This window comes from Lactuca saligna, chromosome 2 (genome assembly GCF_052625555.1).
Source record: "Lactuca saligna cultivar CGN05327 chromosome 2, ASM5262555v1, whole genome shotgun sequence".
Classification (NCBI taxonomy): Eukaryota; Viridiplantae; Streptophyta; class Magnoliopsida; order Asterales; family Asteraceae; genus Lactuca; species Lactuca saligna.
In genome coordinates, this window is record NC_136418.1 from 140,326,263 (window position 1) to 140,345,716 (window position 19,454).

Consider the following 19,454-nt stretch of genomic DNA (forward strand, 5'->3'; position numbering starts at 1 on the left):
TGTTTTAGCCTATGATGTTTTACTCTGATACGTTGATACGTGTTTTGATATGATACTCTGATTTGATACAATGACTTATGATTTTAAATGAATGATTTTGATAACTATGGTTTTATTTATGATTTAAAAATGTAATTTTTGGACCGTATTTTTGGGATGTTTAATGTACGCTCATCTTACTACACCTAGACCAGGTTACCATATTGCCACTATGGGCCATTTTGCAATCATTTTCAATCCCAAGGGCTAAAATACAATATTATTCAAACATATGGTTGAAATTGAAAATTACCTTGACATCAGGATGTTACATAAGTTCAGGTTACTACCCTTTTTACCCCATTATAAGTATTCTCCTTTTTAATTAATTTGTAATTAATTAATTCACTCACATGGGTCAAACACACACCTCATCATTCACATTATGTATGCATGCTTGTATTTAGTTTATTAATTCAAGTCATAATACACCACATGTTATACCATAAAAAGCATGTAAATAAATACATCGCATATTATCATACAAAGCATGTAATAAAATACACCTTTTAACAACATACATTCAAGCATTGATTTCTTTATTCCAACAAACATGTTATAATAGAATCATAACATGCATTTCTCATTTTAATTTTAAACTTCAAAATCAATTCTCACTTCTAACATGAACTTATCCACCCAAAACATACATAAATCAACATTTCATAATAACTAGCATACAAATTCCGTAGTTACTTTATTAACAAGATGTATTGCTCATACTTCACATATGGCTAGATGACAATATCACATATAACAACACCCTCCGTTCGCTTCAAGTAGTGCACTCATTTGAAGTTGTCAAGACCTCTTCTAAAAGCATACATAACAACCAATTATCAAGTGAATACTAATTACACAAGCTTGACTACAAGTCATGCTACTTTGTTGTGTTTTAGGATTTTCCAATCCGACCCATGTTTAGTGTTTTGAGCATTAAACAAGATCCACAACTCCAAATTGGCTGATATTAGAGTTTCTAGAACCTAGACTCAATTTCCCATAACTTTTCTTTTGTGGTGATATTCTCTAATTCGGACCAAAATGTTCTCCATAACCCTTGCAAGATAGGTAAACGTATCTATCCAATTTCTTATATTTGTGACGAACATCACCATAACCTCCTAAATTAACCATCAACTCAACAACAACCATTTCTAAGGAATCAATACATAAATAAAGGTTTAAAGATAAATTACTAGCCTTTATAAATCTTAAGGAATGCTATAAGAGATTGGATGAGAAGAACACTACACCAATTTCATCACAAAGTAGCAAGTTGAATTGTTGGTTGCTATTAGGGTTACAAACCCAACTATTAATGTTAGCCTCCCTTAAATAGGTCATAAGTTACACTTTTGGCTCTCAAACTATGTCAAAATACCCCTTGGACCCATGTATAGGTTCAAGGTTCATTTTTTTTATATATACTTTTGGCCTATGAATAACAACTTATAACATGTTAAAGTTCAATTCAATAAAACATAATGAAATTGTGCACTCACTATTTGTAGAAAATTTGGGTCATTATACATTTTGGTGTGGGGAAATGCATTTGCCAAATGCGTTGACATTATAAAGATTAAGTGTTCATAATGAGAATTGGGTCGGACTTCACGTATGTTCAAATGGACGCTTTACAATATTTCTTTGTGATCCACGACATACCGTCATATAGAAGAGATTAAACATGTCAATGTTGACTTAGTAAAATTACATAAATTCAACAAAAATTTAAGACTTCCATGAAGTTTAGTATTGGTAATGAGTTTTACATATATAAATAAGTTATATTTGTGATTATGCCATACCTTTTTCACAATTAGAAGTGAATTATGGATCTTATTCTTTCATAAAATAATTTTTTGAGTATCAAATTTATAAACGATAATTATCAGAACGCTAATAAATATTATTGTTTTAGTAGTTGTCTACGAACACAATTTCTTATGGCTCAAAATTTTCACGGCCAACTATCCACACGAAGGATAAATTAAATGTCTCAAATTACCTTGATTGGTATTGGTATTTGGAAATTATACTCAAATACGATAAGAAAAGTTGAGGAGGAACCTCTCCTTGAATGAGCTAACACAACTAGATCTTAAATGAGCAAGTATGTCAACTAAGGTAGACCACAAAGACAATGATCGATCTAGTAATCCTACAATATCTTCCAAAGAATCGATTGGTCCCAACTATTAGGAATATTAGAGACTATGAAAGAGTTTACCACACGTCAAGGTCAACCCTCCGCTCCTTTGCAGAGAATAAAAATTTTCTCGGCCTGCTTCTTTGCCATTTTGATCGGAATCCACCTGCCTGTGCCTCCGTTGCCATACTTCGTCGCCATAACTATTCCAAGCTGAAATAATATGGCTTACACAATCTTATGCCATTCATTCACTCATAAAAACATTTTCTTTTGATCATTTAACCCACACTTTTATTCGAGTTTAGATTGATCGATCTTGATGGGAATTCCAAAATATATAATGGATAACTTTTAATTTATGCTGTATAATTTGATGTGGATAGCAATGCTGATAAATGTCATATAGCATGATGCTATAATGGGTAATCTCTTTCTTGGAAGAAGAATTCTTTAATTTTTATGATAACAACCAAAGCTGATCACTAGTACAGCATGTATCACAAGTTGTACATTATCATATTCTGTTTGATACATTCAGCTCATTAGCTCAAGGGATAGCCCTATAAAGTATCGATATAAGTGACTGCTCATAAATGGCTTTTCACCCAAGCAAAGCCTTGGGTGTAGCAACCTTTCTAGTCCCTCTTTTGTCCCTAACCTTTTTCTTAACATCACTCTGTCAACTTCAATCCTTCTCTTCCAGATCTCTCTCTCTCTCTCTCTCTCTCTCTCTCTCTCTCTCTCTCTCTCTCTCTCTCACATACACACACAGTGTATGTGTTTTTGTAGCTGCATCTTCCATGTGCACGCTCCTTCCTTTCTGCTTATATAAGCAGCTGCTGTTCCACCATCTACTTCATACAAACTAGAACTGATGATCTCTCTCTCTCTCTCTCTCTCTCTCTCTCTCTCTCTCTCTCTGTGTGTGTGTAAGGTTCTCTAGGTGTTTTGTTATTAGGGTTTTGTATCAGTCTGTTGCTGTTTAATTGATTATAAACACCATGGAAACACAACAACAACCAGCAGATATTCAAGATTTAGGGAACAAAAACAGCAGCACTTATGTATGCAGGCAAAGCAGCACGAGGTGGACACCCACAAGTGATCAGATCAGAATTTTGAAAGAACTTTACTACAACAATGGGATCAGATCACCAACGGCTGATCAGATCCAGAGAATCGCTGCGCAACTCAGACAGTACGGAAAGATTGAAGGCAAGAATGTGTTTTATTGGTTTCAGAACCATAAAGCTCGTGAAAGGCAGAAAAAACGATTCACTCCTGCTCCTCCACCACCATCTCCGTTTTCTGATCATATCAACCACCATCTACCCACCGCCCCCGCCATGCAAATTCAGTCTCACCATCATCACTACCACCATCAAGAACCACCACATGTCTATAGCCACCAACACAAACTCTACACCACACATCACATTGGTAATTAATTTATGATCAAAATAAATCCCGTTACATATATCTGTATTATGCATAGTCATTTTCTAGCTAGTTTTGATTTTTCACTTGTAAAGATTGTATTTTTCTAATAATTTGTGGCTAAATTTTGAATTTTGTGAGATCTTTCGCAGGGGTTGGTTCTTCTTCTTCACAAGGAGTGATGGCTGTTGGGTGTGGCTATGGATCTGTCGCCATGGAGAAGAGTTTCAGGGTATATATTTATAGATATAAATATAAACAAACACACTTTACACACACTTCATTTAATGTATAAGACACTCTCTAAACAAAACACTTAAATATTCTCGTCGAACATGTTCATTAGAATTTCATGGGGAATGTGAAAATATATTCTGGGGTTAGGGTTTAAAAGATTATTTTTGCTATTTGTAAAAATGATAAAGATAATGCCACTTTTTGAACACCGAAAAAGTAAACAAATACTACTATTGACAAAAGGATATAACAAAACTGCCCTTTGTGTTGTATATAGGAGTGTTCAATATCACCGCCGGGAGAGAGTAGGGCCACTGGATCAATTGGCCGGAATTTCGGATCAAGATCACGGGTTGGTGTCGAATCATTTTCTTTCTTTGAAAATATCAAGCCAAAAAGATACGACATCTTAGAGAATCATCATCAAGAGGAAGAACATCAAGAAGAAGGAGATAGTTCAACACAGATTGAAACGCTTCCTTTATTTCCAATTCATGGAGGCACCCACCATGATTTCTTCAGCATGAAGGCGGCAGATTTGTCATCGGAGCATACCACGGGAGGTTACTACACCGGAGGAAACTGGTACCGCAAGGACGGCCGTGCTTCTCTTGAGCTCAGTCTCAACTCGTATGGATATTATAACTGATATATTATCTATTTTAGTTAGTGAAGTATGTAATTATGTGGTAATTATCATGTACTAATTATGGGTGTGATCTATGTTTAATTCTTCTACCTTTTTATATTAATGTGGTCGTCAGTTTAACGTCTGATATGATCTATATAAAGAATTGGTTATTTATTAATCAAATATATTAAGTAAATTTTAGTAACAATCTAACAACCTAAAGTAGCCGGCATTTTCAATCTTTTTGTAGTGAAGAGATAAAAAAAAATTGAAAGTTCATCAAAAAATAAACCTGCGACGTGTAACCATAAACTATGAATTAAATAGCCTTGTTTGTTTGTTTTTTTTTTTTTTTGAACAATAAGAAATTTATTAAAGAAAATCTAGCGAGAAGCATCCTATAAGATATAGAGGATTAGAGGCTTTCCTTTATCGGATTAAGATGTGTACCTTTCCTAGCTCTAATCTTTATCTAATTAAAAGCTAATTTTTTAATTTTTTAAGCCAAATCTTTACTATTCTTCACCTTCTTGTTGAACACTTTTACATTTGTTTGATTTCAAATGATCCACGTAAAAACCATGAGGACCAACATAATAATTAATCTGCTTTTTTGGTGGGGAACCGCACCGGAATCAACATAAAACACCGATTAAACAGGGTCAGTTCACATAGTAATGTAAACACACCAATTCTTGAGAATGGACTGCGTGGACATCCTGTAGAAACACTAAATGAAAATATGGGTTTCTGTTTCAAGCTTAATGTTGTACAAGGGACAGAGAGAGGATCCTGCATGCAGTTCGCTATTTAGGTTAGATAGCGAAGTAATGAGTTAATATTCTAAAATGACATTTTTTAACACCAAGAAATTTGTTGAAAAGAAGCTAGCTAGTAGCTAGAATTACATCGGTTTGAGACATGCCCGTGAAGGGCTATTACACTAATTAAACCGGTTAACATAATAACCTTAATTTCTATGTCTACTCCAAACAAACGCCAACATCTTCACCTCACTAGCGAACAATTGATAGTTTTTAATGAAACTTGCCACTGAAAACATTATCACATTGGTATCTCCAAACAATTCAGGCGAAAGCAATCGAGCAACCGAGACAACCTCAATACAGGATCGACTCTACCCTTTGCAAAAATAAGCCAGAGCTTAGGACTCCAATTCTAAAGGGCTTCAAATTTTTTGTTTGCTTAAAGATCCCGAATTAATTGAACCACCCCTACCTCAATGTTACACGTGAGTGTTTGGTAGTTCGACCCAAACATAAACATATCAGAAAGAATGTTGGTTGATGCGAGACCCTGATTCAACCAACTATTAATTGATTATAAATTAACTATCAATATCATGCATCTATTTGCTATTTAGGTCATTTATTTATCTTTTTAAAGTCATTTTTTTTATCGGATTTAATATATCAATAATTGTTTTGGGATTCTAACACCATTAAGGTTGATTTCAACAACTAGCATTGAATTCTATGTGGCAACCTATATCACAAAATTTGTTTATTTAGGCTTATTAGTGTAACATATATTGGTGCCACACGATAATATAAATGGTTATATATGTTAGAGTTTCTCTTCTCTCCATAAAAACTCTTTTTGAGAGATAATCTTGAGCTCCACATATATGAAATGGTATTAGAGTCGATATCCCGCACCCCAATGGTTCAGCACATCTACATCTATCCTCATCGAGTTTTCAAATCTGAGGGTGATGTTAATGTATCTCATATCAGTACGATATTAGGATATAGGTGAGTATATATTTTGGAGTCTCTGTTCTATCCACAAGGGTTTATTTTATGATGTACCTTAAATTATCGATGTTCAAAAAAAGATACATATCTTATTGTTGAAGTATATTTCTTTGATAATATTTTAATAGTTCCCAATGATTAGCATGTTGATGTTGAAAGAAAATATAATTTAATGTTTTAAAATATCGTTTAATATATACTTTGAAATATCATCAATAAAACTACCTAATAATATTCAAATATTTTACCATAGTTTCAAAAGATAGCTATATAAGATAAATTTTATGTTTTATACAGCTTCAATGTTGGTTTATCGATCGATAAAACCCAACATCCAATTAATTTTTATTATGACTCTATTGAGCATTACTATCATGCATCAAGAGTTCATTGGAAACAATTTAAATGAACCCTCTTTTATATATATATATATATATATATATATATATATATATATATATATATATATATATATATATATATATATATATATATATATATATATAAAAGAAGGTTCAATTGAAAAAAAAATGTTGATAATGGAAAAATAAATCTAGTCTTAGATTTATTTTGCCACAAAACACTATCTTAACGGCGAAAATTGGGCAATAGTATACACAAACATATTTACTTAAACCATTATCTTAATATATACATACAAAAACATAGATTTTTTCTTTTGTTTTTTGTTTTTTTTTTTCATTTTTACAGATCTATTTTTAACGAAAAACGATTTTAAATATATCAAAATTCATAATTTTTTATTTTTTATAAATAGATATCCATATTGATATAGTTTTAACAAAAAATAAAATATTAATTTTTTTATAGATTCAACTCTTATTATTCATAACTAAATAAAAATTTATCAGATTTTTTTATAGTATATTTGTAATTCACTTATGAATAAAAGATATACTTAATTTTTTTTTATTGTTTAGGTAATATTCATATATGAATATAATATGTAACAAAGTTTTTTTTACCAAGAATATATTTTTTTAAATTAGCTTTGGTCATATGTTATATTCATATTTGAATAAAGCGTATATTTGCTTTCGCCATATGTTATATTAATGTATAATAAAATATTTATCAGATTTTTGTGACAGTTCATCGTTTATACACATATGAAAAAGTAGTATGATAATAAAAGATAAAATATTTTGAAAATTCAAACTACTTATTCATATATGAACACCAAATGAACTATAATAAATTTTTTATAAATGTATTATTCGCATATGAATATAACTTTTATTTACATATGAATAAAAATATTGTTTAGGTAATAAAAAAATTATTACATGTTATATTAATTCATATATTAATGATATTTAAACTATAAAAAAATTAAGTATATGTTTTATTAATAAGTGAATACCGAATTTACTGTAATAAAATCTGATGAATTTTTATTCAGTTATGAATAACGAGAGCTAAAACTATATATATATATATATATATATATATATATATATATATATATATATATATATATATATATATATATATTAAAATTATATCAGTATGAGTGTCTATTAATAGAGAATAAAAAGTTATGAATTTGGATATATCTAAAATAGTTTTCGATAAAAATAGCTCCTTAAAAAAACTATGTTTTTGTATATATTAAAGTAAGGAGTAGATAGTTTAACATAAATGTTTGGGTTGGCAAACAAATGTGTTTTCATTTCCCATTTCCGTCGGTACAATGGACGGATTTGCGAGAAAAATAAATGATTGACTGAGAAGATGAACTATTCTTTGATCTTTGTATATAAAATAATTTTAAAGATTATAAACATTCAACCAAATGGATAGTAATTTTATATCATTAATCTAAAACCCATTATCATAACTAAAAGTTTTGATTTATTTACCTCCAGTGAACTCATAATCATAGGATAATGAAAATGAATCCAGGAAATGAATAAAGGTGAAGTTAACGAGGATGAAAACGAGCAAACCCCAGAAGATAATAATCATTGAATTATAAGGGAAAAAAAGCGCTGACCTTTTTTTTGTTTCACGAATAGAAGATTACCCAGCCACGAAGTCTTCCGAGCCAATGAAGTCGGAGGTTCACCATTGAAATTGATTTAAACAATAAGAACTAGGGTTTTGGATCAATTTGATTTTGAAAGAAATGGGATAATAAAAAAAGCATCGACATCTACAATCCATTTTGAGATGCTGGAAGCAGGATGAGGTATGGTTTAATCAATTTCGACTGTGGTGGGTGTTAGAATAGATCGTGACAATGGTGTTGGTGTTGTCAATGGAAAAGAAGAGACGAGAAGGAGGAGGATAGAGATGCAATAAAACTTGGTGGAGAAGGAGAGACGAGAAGGTGGAGGTGTCGATTAGGGCTTCTTCAATTGGTAGCTTCGATTGACGGTTGATGAATCGTAGTTGTTAATTGGCACAATCTAAGGCTAGAAGAGGCAACGAGGATTGAAGGCAATGGATGTGGGTGAGGGGTGGAGAAGAGGGAGAAGAAGGCTGGGGTTTAAAAATTTTGGGGATTTCATTTTCCCTCTAAGTCTAAGGATACACGCGTTTCTTAAAAAAAATAAATATAAAACAACATTCATAGAGGACGCACATTTTAGATAAAGTGTCTTCTATGTTTTTAATTTTTTTACATGAGGCATTAATTTAAGGGTACGCAATAATGCATGACCTAAATCCTTAAATTTTTTGAAGAGATGACACTTTTTTTAATGCCACTCTCTCTTGTGTAACGTAAATTAATGAGTGTCGTGATTTGCGCGTCGTAAAAGGCTGTTTTTCTAGTAGTGATAATTCTCAATATTCTCAACATTTTTGATTTCTCAATTAAACTTAATTTATATATATACTTACTATATTCCAAAATTATAGTCCATCTTTCCTTTTTGGTATGTCCCATAATAATAGTTCGCTTCTAAAAATAAATAATATTTTTACCAAAATACCCCCTTATTATTAGTTAACCAACTAAGCATTTAATGGAACATTAAATGCAAAGTAAGGACAAAACTGTCATTTTATTGTATAACGTTATTGGTAATTAATGTTTATTTAATTTGTGTGCTTTTTGTCTGTGGACAATAATTTTGGGACGGAGGGAGTGTGTGTGTATGTGTGTTCAAGTATTCTAAGTATTTATTGTATGAATGTATGCACTAATCAGATTTTAGGTAAATTAAATTATTTAATAGATAATATAATGGTATTATAGTAATCTTATTATTAGTTAATTATGTTATAATAGAGATATAATTGGATATTATTTGTATTCCTGATAAGTCGCAAGAAGCACAGATAAATGTATAACATTGAATCGATCATCAAGATTCAAAACCCTAAATTGAAGCCACTATCATTTTTAGTCCACTGTTTTTGATCCTAAATTGAAGATCCAATCGATCATCAAGATCTAAAACAAAGTCGCCATTGTTTCTGATCTATCGATTCTTCTTCTTTTACAATCGATCGTCAACATTTAAAACCCAGGACCAGATGATGATTATCCTTCTCGAATCAATCAATAAGCTTTTTTTTCTTTTTGTTTTTTTCTTTAATCGATTAGTCGTGGTTTCGACTGCCTTCCTGATCATGTCCGCCTCCACTTCTTCCTCATCTCCGCCATTTCTTCCTCCCCATTTGATCTAAAATCACCAGCAAAATGAACATCCGTTTCCACGCCTTCAGCCTTGTTTTTCTCTCTCAAAAATTGAGGTTTCTGATTTCTAGACGCTAAAAAGTAACATGTATCCCTCTCAATACCAATTTTTTTTTGCTTTTTATCACTTCATATTCCATCCATAAACCAGTCCACACGATTATAGAAGATGCTCAAAAAACTGTTTTAGAAGATGATCAGAACTTGTTGGCTTCACCATTCAATCACACCAGGAAAGAAAAGGATTAATGGTTTCAAAGAAAAGCTTCCTAAATTCGATATTCTGAAGTTAACCCCGTTGACTCGAAGATTCAAGTAACAGGCTCAAGAATTATTTAAAGATGGATGCAAGGTTATATTCTTTATGACCTGGATATCACCATCTTTGAGGGTTTTTGGAGATTGAGAATTTCTTGTTATAGATGCTTTGTTTAAGTCTAACCCTAAAAGTTGTTTGATGATACTGTCAAGCACTATGGACTCCGTTCACAATTCACTGATCGTGGATTTCAGGTTCAAGCTGTAACGTCCGAATTAGGATCTTTACCAGTAATCAAACGATAAACAATCAAAGTAAGAAAGAGATGAAGAGAAACTGAGCTTGCACACGCTTATATTCAATAATCGTCAGGTACAACTCAGGTTACAGCCAGGAACTGCTAGGCATCAACAACTAAACATGTTTGACTAGCCATCTATTTATAGGGAACTACGACCGAGAAGGGTTTAGGGTCGTAAGGTGTTTACGGCCGTAAACTCATTACAAACCGTAAACGGCTATTACACCTACTAAAATACTCTGTCTATACCAAACCACTATTACAATGCAAAGCCTAGACCAAACCACTAATTTGGGCCCTTCAATCTCCCCCTTGGTTTGGTGCTAGCTTGAAGTTAACCTTTATTGATTAACATAACGTCTGCTTGCCCCATTACCCCATTCCACATGCGCTTGTTAAGAATCTCAGCAACCATAGTCATGTATACCTTCACAACATCTTCAAAAGTATCCTCCGCAACCAAAATCTGATAGTTGCTTAGGTGATGAATGTCCCACTTTCGAAATTATAACAAATCCCTTCGGTCATAGAGTCGGATGCATCCATTCTTGAGCTTGATTACAGCAGCTGAAGTAATCTCATCAAAAACCCAACACTCCATAGAGTCGAGAGATCCATCTTGATAATTCTGAAGCACAGGGAACTGTTTGACCTACTTTGTTGCAGGCTACATCACAACTTGCAGAGGTTTGTCAGTTTTAGGATCAATGATATCAGGATGTTCTATTATAATGGACTCGGCAGTTTTCATGGCAGGAAACCCCTTTTTAACCTGATCTTCAAGGAAGTGCTTGAACTGGGTCGCCTGTGGATTGTTTGTGAGATTTGAGAAGGAGATCATGATAATTCTGTCAGATCGACCCTAGTCCATGAACTGAAATCATGACTATCTTTGTAAATCTCATAGTTGCCACTTTTCCTTAGCACGATCCACATCTTGAGAGGATCATGAAATCCCCAAGAAACAATTCCCGATCTATCACCAAAAGTATCTCTGAATCGAACAACCTCAAGATCAGTCACTGTAATTGCAGGTTCATCCCAAGAAGTATTTTGATTAGAGTTTCTTTTAAACAACAGTTGCCCTTTCTTAGCTGCTTCCTCCTGTGCATCATGAATTATTGCTGAAACATGAGGGGCTTGAAGAGGCTCATCTTCAACATGATCAACAACCCCTTATGTCTAACCAGTTGGCATGGAAACAGGAAAGGCTTGAACATGAAGATTGATTTGGTGTTCATCAGCAGACATTTGATACTTATCACCGAATTCTTCCTCAATCTTCTTCTTTAGCTCAAAATAGTTTGAAGTCTAAATATTGAAATGATCTTGAAGATCAAAAATCTGCTTTGACTTTAATGCTTTGTCCTTAAGAAGACCAGCCACTTGCACACCAAGCTTTGAATTGTCAGATTGAAGTTCAGATACTTGAACACTAAGCTTTGTATTTTCAACTTGAAGATTTGAAACACGAATGTCAAGCTCAATGTTCTTCTGACTAAGCACCGATATCTCCTTTTGTAGCCCAGGAATAGTGAGATTGTCTCCTCCAGAACTGCCATCCCCAATAGAAATACCTTTACCGCGTGGGGGAGGCATCAAAAATTGCTCCTCAGCCAAATGCATGGCTAATCTTACAGAAGTGTCATCGTGATCAGATCGAGGAGGAGAAAACCCTGGTGGAATAGAAGAACTACCAACTTCAAAAGTGGTTTCTAGACCCACAGTAAATAGTTTGGTTGTTGTAAGACTGGGAGTAGTGGTAGGTGGTACTAGGAGGCCGCTAACAAGACTTGCAATTAACTCACTTTGCCTCGGAGCCCTTCTTCTTCTTTTTGTCACACCCCCGAACCAGACGGCGGAAACGTCCGGGGGCTGTTGTGACTCAATTGAATACCATCACAATGAATATACATGAAACATAACATCATACATCACCAAGCATTGGAATAATACAACTGGTAGCGTTTACATCCGTTACATTGTCTTAAAATATTACATGCCCAAAAATAAATTGTTCATTGTTACTTAAACAACCGCAAAACATCATAGAGTACAATCCTTTCGTCACTTTATCTGTTACCTGAGAATACAAGTATTTTGGAAAAACGTCAACATATGAAATGTTGGTGAGTTCATAAGAAATGTTTAAAATCCAATGTTTGTATTGTTTTGAAAACCACCAGAAAATCCGATATTTTCTGAAAATAGTATAGCGTAAAAATATGTGAAGATCCGTGAGTATGCTTGTTTGTTTTCTATACATGTAAGCGTACGAGTTGTGAAATTCGACATGTAGTTCATAAGTGTACTAGTTGAAAACCCTAGGAAAACCCGACGTTTTCCTATCACTTTGCTTGAATTAGTTTATGTGTTGTTTTTCCGTTACGTTTGAGGTATTCGTGGAGCTCCGGAGGCATTGAGTATACAATGGGTGGTGAATTGTTGTAACGTACGTTAATGAAAACGTCCAGTTGACAACCGTACTAGTGATCCCTTAGGCGTCACTCGCACTTATTCACACAACTCAATCCTCCCGAACTTGTGTAGTCCCACGACCGAGGAGAAAAGGTGAAGGTACGAAACCCTCGGTATTTCCCTACGTCGTTCAAGACCATTGCAATTGCGAAGGGCCCGAAGCCCATCCCGCAATCGTGAGTTCCCGACTTTACTAGCAGCACCGAAGGACCCTTGGGGACCAACAACACGTTTGCCATTGAAAGTCCTTTTACACGTGGTTAAGTCGTATTAGACCTAACTACATGTAAGCAAGTATCCTTTGGGCCTAAAGATCATGTCATTGGGCTAGCTAGGCTCAACAAGCATGATTTGCAACTTTTGGGCCTAAGGAGTGTACGTCGACGTATTGAGTAATTTCCGCGAGAGTATAGAGTTTCGAGAGTTCCATATGTGTATTGCGCGTTGTAGTGTTAGTAGTTTTGGATTTTTTTTATTGATTCGAGACCGAATCAATTCGTTTAACAACGATTTTTTTGGTATTGTTGTGTATTGTGTCGGTAGTCGCGGTGTCAATATTTGATCGAGTGGCGTGTATTGAATTAGCCTTGAAAGTTTTCTGTTTTCAGCCCCTCATTGTTTGTAAAATTTACCTTTTCAACCCTCTAATTAAATAACTTTCCGGTTTGGTCCTTAAATCATTTTTCTTGACATTTTAACACCAAAAATTATTGAAATTAATATTTTTCAGCATATTTTTCATTGAAAACAGCTTAAGTCCCTGAAATTGCAGTTTTCTCGGTTATAACCCCTCTTTTTCGCAATTTTTACAATTTTGGCCCCAATTGGAAAATTTTTGCAACTTTGTTCCTTTTTAAATTTGAAAAGCATTTTAAACCTTTGAAAAGTACTTGTAACACTAATAGTCCACTGTTTTACAGAAAAATACAGTTTTGGCCCTCCAAAACAGAAAATTTCGCATAATGGGCCCTATTGGGCCGAAATTGTCATATTTAACCCATTAAGCTTGAAATCTATATTTTTAATCCTCCAAAAGAGTATATTATCAGAAAATACATTATGGAAACTGTTTTGACTCATCTCACCCATCAGCTTTCGAAATATTTCATTTTAGGCCCTTCAACTTTGTATTTTTAACATTTTATGTCAAAAAAAATGAGATTTTAGCCCAAAGTATGTATTGTTAAGCCACTTAGCTATTTTTCTTGGTATACTTTGTATGTAATAGTATATCTTATGCTAGTATCATTTAACATAAAATATATCTCGGTTTTTAGTGATTCATGACTAGATGTAACATCATAATCATACAAAACACACATATAAGCATAGAAATCATACAAAGCATACACATAATGATAGATCTACACCTTTGCTTGTATTCTCCCCCACAAAAACTTATAAAAACCGAAAATAAGGGGGTATGAAGCTCACCTTTGGATGTTGATTCGGTTTTTGAAGAAAGGATGGAAGAAAACTTGGTGATTTTTGACCCTAGCACCCTTTGATGAAGATTTCGAGTTTATGGAGTTCTAAGACACAAGTTTATGATTTCATGAGAGTTAAGAAGAGATTTTTGAAAATAAGAAAGAGTCCAAAGCATGGATCCAAGTATAGCCTTACCTTAGATGATGATTTTAGTGGAGAATTTTCCTCTTGAAAGCCTCCTAATTTTTGAGATTTTTGTGTGGAGAGGAAGGAGGATTTCTTAAGTAATCTAGAGAGAATTTGTGAGGTGTGTGTGTGTGTGCTACTCTCGGCCGAACAAGAAGAGGGAAAGAGAGAGATAGAGTTTCATGGAGAAATGAGATGGCATGGAGGTTTGGAGGGTAATGCATGGATAACCACTATATAATAAAGAGGTGGCATGCATTAGTCAACCCTTCCTCTCCTCTTCTTGGATTTGGGCCTTGGGCCAAGAGTTTGGATGGAAAAAGGAAAGATTTGGGCTTTAAAGCCCTCAAGCCCATATAGAAGTTAAGTTGGATGAGTTTTGATCTAAAAGAAACATAATATGATCTTCACACTTGGTTGGGCTAGTTTAAGTTAATCATGGATCAAAGCTTTTAATTCATTTCATTCTAGGCCCAATATGGCCCAAAATATTGAAATAAGTAAATGTGGGTCCAATTAGAGCCCATTTAAGGGTTCTAAGCCCATGATAGTCAAATTGGAAGCTTATTGGTCCATTTAGGTCCAATAAGGAAGTCCTAGTCCAAAATGGACCTAATCAAGAACTTCTAGGGTTTCCAATTGCTTGATGTAGTGAATTAGGGTTTAGTTTTCCATTGAGTAAGCATCATACATGCTCTTGAGTTTTTGATTTCAACATTTACTTGAGTATAGTGATTACAAGACACAAAATTTCTTGTTGTGACACTTTTCAACAAGGGTTGACCAGTCTGTGTTGTTGTAGAATCACTCACAAATAGCTCTGAAGTAAGAGGAACAGAAATAGGAGGAGGAATGACAAGGGTTTCATCTGATAGGCACTTTTTCAGATTAGAGACATGAAACACAGGGTGTACACCGTTTAGCTCTGTGGGTAGTTGCAGTCTGTATGCTACCGGACCAATTCGGACGATGATTTCGAAAGGTCCAATGTATCGTGGATTTAGTTTTCCCCGCTTCCTAAAACGAATAACTCCTTTCTAGGGCGAGACTTTTAACAGTACTCGATCACCGACCTGGAATTCTAAGGGCTTTCGCCGTTTATCAGCATAGCTCTTTTGTCGGTCACGCGATGCTTGCAATCGAGCTCTGATTTGAACGATCTTTTCCGTGGTTTTACGAATGATCTCCGGTCCCGTTAGTGCTTTGTCCGACGTATGTGTTTTTGCTAGCTGGGTGTCACCTACCTCGGCCCAACATAATGGTGATCTACACTTACGCCCGTACAGTGCTTCGAAAGGAGCCACCTTGATGCTCGAATGATAACTATTGTTATATGAGAACTCGACTAAGGGTAGGTGGGTATCCCAAGAATTCCCAAAGTCTATCACGCATTCGCGGAGTATGTCTTCGAGCGTTTGGATGGTTCGTTCACTTTGACCATCCGTTTGTGGATGATAAGCGGTGCTCATGTCGAGGTTTGTTCCCATCGCCTTATGGAGTGATTGCCAAAATCGTGACGTGAACCTACTGTCCCTATCCAAGATGATAGATGTTGGTATTCCGTGGAGTCTCACGATCTCTCGAATGTATAAACGCGTCAATCTCTCCATCTTGTAAGATTCTTTAATTGGCAGGAAATGGGCAGATTTCGTCATTCGGTCGATTATTACCCATATGGTGTCTAATCCATCCGGCGTTTTGGATAGCTTGGTCACGAAATCCATAGAAATCCCCTCCCATTTCCACTCAGGGATTGCCGGTTGCTGTAACAATCCTGAGGGTTTCTGGTATTCCACCTTTACTTTGGCGCACGTAAGGCACTTACTGACGTAGGTCGCGATTTCCGCCTTCATGTTAGGCCACCAATAGCGTTGTTTAATATCCAAATACATCTTATCGGAACCGGGATGAATAGAGTATCGCGTCTTGTGGGCTTCCTTCATAACAACATCTCTAAACCCTCCAAGTTTAGGGACCCAAATACGGTTCATGAAATAGTATACTCCATTCTCCTTTGCCTCCAGGTTCTTTTCCATTCTGCGCAATGCTTCACTTGCTCCATTTTCCGTCTTCATGGCCTCTGAATGGACTACTGCAATTTGAGTGGCCAAGTGAGATTGAATGGTTATCGAGAGAGTTTTCGTACAGCGATTAGAGTACTCCTTCCGACTTAATGCATCAGCTACCACGTTGGCCTTGCCTGGGTGGTACTTAATCTCACACTCATAATCGTTTAGCAATTCAACCCATCTTCTTTGCCTCATGTTCAGCTCCTTTTGGTTCAAGATGTGTTGGAGACTCTTGTGATCCGTGAAGACGGTGCACTTCGTACCGTAAAGGTAATGCCTCCAAATCTTTAAGGCAAAGACTACAGCTCCCAACTCTAGGTCATGGGTCGTATAGTTTACTTCATGCGTCTTTAGTTGGCGGGATGCATAGGCTATCACTCTCCCACGTTGCATGACAACGCAACCTAAGCCTGATTTGACGCGTCGCAGTAGACTACAAAATCTTCCGTTCCTTCAGGCAGAGCTAGCACGGGTGCGCTACAGAGAGCTTGTTTCAAGGTTCGAAACGCAATCTCTTGTTTGTCTGTCCATTTGAATGGTACGCCCTTTTGCGTAAGCGAGGTAAGTGGTTTGGCGATCTTAGAGAAGTTTTGAATGAATCTCCTATAGTAGCCTGCTAAACCCAAGAATTGACGAATTTATGTGGGCGTCGTCGGGATTGCCCATCCTTCTACGGCTTTGACCTTAGAGGGATCCACATGGATTCCATCTTGGCTGACTACATGACCTAGGAAGTTCACACTCCGCAGCCAGAACTCACACTTGGAGATTTTGGCATAAAGCTTTTCTGATCGCAGAGTTTCTAGGACTTGTCGAAGATGCTGGCCATGCGCTTCCTTGCTTCGAGAATAGACGAGGATGTCATCGATAAAAACAATGACAAAGTTGTCCAGGAACGGTCGGCAGATTCGATTCATTAGGTCCATAAATGCGGCAGGGGCATTCGTTAGACCGAAGGGCATTACGACAAATTCATAATGTCCGTAGCGAGTTCGGAAAGCGGTTTTTGAAATATCCTATTCCTGGACTTTGAGTTGGTGGTATCCGGACCGTAGATCTATTTTAGAAAAATAACTAGCTCCTTGGAGCTGATCAAATAGGTCATCGATTCGTGGGAGTGGGTAGCGGTTTTGATGGTGAGTTTATTTAACTCTCTGTAATCGATGCACATTCTAAAAGATCCGTCCTTCTTTTTGACAAAGAGCACCGGAGCTCCCCATGGCGAGTAACTAGGTCGAATAAATCACTTGTCCAAAAGTTCGCTGAGTTGGCTGGATAATTCCTGCATCTCGGCAGGAGCTAGCCGGTAGGGTGATTTAGCGAGAGGAGTTGCTCCTGGAATGAGGTCGATTCGAAATTCAACTTGTCTCTCGGGGGGTACTCCCGGAAGATCTTCAGGAAACACGTCCGGAAATTCACACGCTACGGGAATGTCTCGAACGTTAATCTCCTCCTTGGTTTTATCCACCACGTGAGCCAGGAACGCCAGATTGTTCCTTCGTAGATATTTTTGTGCCTTGATGCACGAAACGAGGCGAAGGTTCATGCTAGATTTGTCTCCGTAAATTACTAGGGTTTCGTGATTCGGGAGACGAAGACGAACAGCCTTCTCGTGGCACATAATTTCAGCATGGTGGGGGCTTAACCAGTCCATGCCGATGATCACATCGAAACTCCTAATCGACACTGGCATTAGATCTATTCGAAAGACGTGTCGATTAAGGGTTAGGGTACATCCGGTGTAGATTTCCCCAGTAGATTCGGTTTTCCCATTGGCCATTTCCACAGTATAGGTTTCATTTAGCTTTTGGGGCAGTTGTTTTAATAAATGCTTAAACTTATTGCTTACGAAACTTCGCTCCGCTCCGGTGTCAAATAAGATGCATGCATAAGTGTGGTTTAAGGGAAACGTACCGGTAACAACAGAGGGGTCCTGAATAGCCTCACCCTGTCCCATGGTCAACATCCTTCCTGTTCCTCCGTTTCTTAAATTGTTGTTGTTAGGACAGTCTCGGCGGATGTGTCCAGTCCTCCCACACCCGAAGCAGGTGTGGCTAGGCCCTGCATTGTTGCCGCCGGCATTGATGTTGTTGTTGCTGCGATGGTTGTTGTTGTTGGTTCCCTGATTTTGGTTCTGGGGAGGGTAAGTCCTGCAGTATTTTGCAGTGTGTCCCATTCGGTTGCAACTGGTGCACTGAAAATCCTTGCATTCTCCATTGTGATGGAAACCGCACTTGTTGCATTTGGGAAGATTACCGGAATAAGGTCTGGAAGCATTTGAAGTGGCTGAGGTTGGAGCATGTGGTGCGGCTGGAACCGGTGCGGTAACAACATTAACCGCCACTGTCTGCTGCTTCTTGGAGGTGTCGGGGCCCTAGCCCCCCTTCCTCTTATTGTTCTTTCCCCTCTTGCCATCACCTTCCTTCGTTTTCTCAGTCTCCACTGGCTTCTCTCCCTTTTTGTTTTTTTGGTCATACAGCTTCTTTGCCAATCTTTTCACACTGTCAAATGTTTCGGGGTTTGCAGCTATCACATTCCCTTGAATTGGTGATGTTAGTCCCCAGATGAATCGCTCAATCTTCTTTCCTTCCGAGGTGATCATACCCGGGCACAGCAGAGATAATTCGCTAAATCTCGATATGTAGGCATCGATATTCGCATTCTGCACAGTGAGGTTCCATAGCTCTTGCTCCATCTTCTGTATTTCGCCTCGTGAGCAGTACTCAGCCATCAACATTTCTTTCATCTCTGCCCACGGCATAGAGTTGGCTACAGGGAGCGTCATG

At 36.4% G+C, this 19,454-nt stretch overlaps 1 protein-coding gene across 1 annotated transcript; it reads left to right on the plus strand.

Moving 5' to 3' along the window:
• Nucleotides 1-2,804: 2,804 nt before the first annotated feature.
• LOC145029140 (protein WUSCHEL-like) lies at nt 2,805-4,682 on the plus strand. Its single transcript, XM_078977754.1, has 3 exons — nt 2,805-3,634; nt 3,784-3,863; nt 4,146-4,682. The coding sequence occupies exons 1-3, from the start codon at nt 3,196-3,198 to the stop codon at nt 4,515-4,517; spliced, it is 891 nt and encodes a 296-aa protein (XP_078833880.1). The 5' UTR covers nt 2,805-3,195; the 3' UTR covers nt 4,518-4,682.
• Nucleotides 4,683-19,454: the final 14,772 nt, after the last annotated feature.

Coding starts and splice junctions, on each gene's coding strand:
- LOC145029140 (XM_078977754.1), top strand. CDS start 3,196: ATGGAAACACAACAACAACCAGCAGATATTCAAGATTTAGGGAACAAA. Junction 3,635..3,783: donor CTACACCACACATCACATTG/GTAATTAATTTA, acceptor GATCTTTCGCAG/GGGTTGGTTCTTCTTCTTCA. Junction 3,864..4,145: donor CCATGGAGAAGAGTTTCAGG/GTATATATTTAT, acceptor TGTTGTATATAG/GAGTGTTCAATATCACCGCC.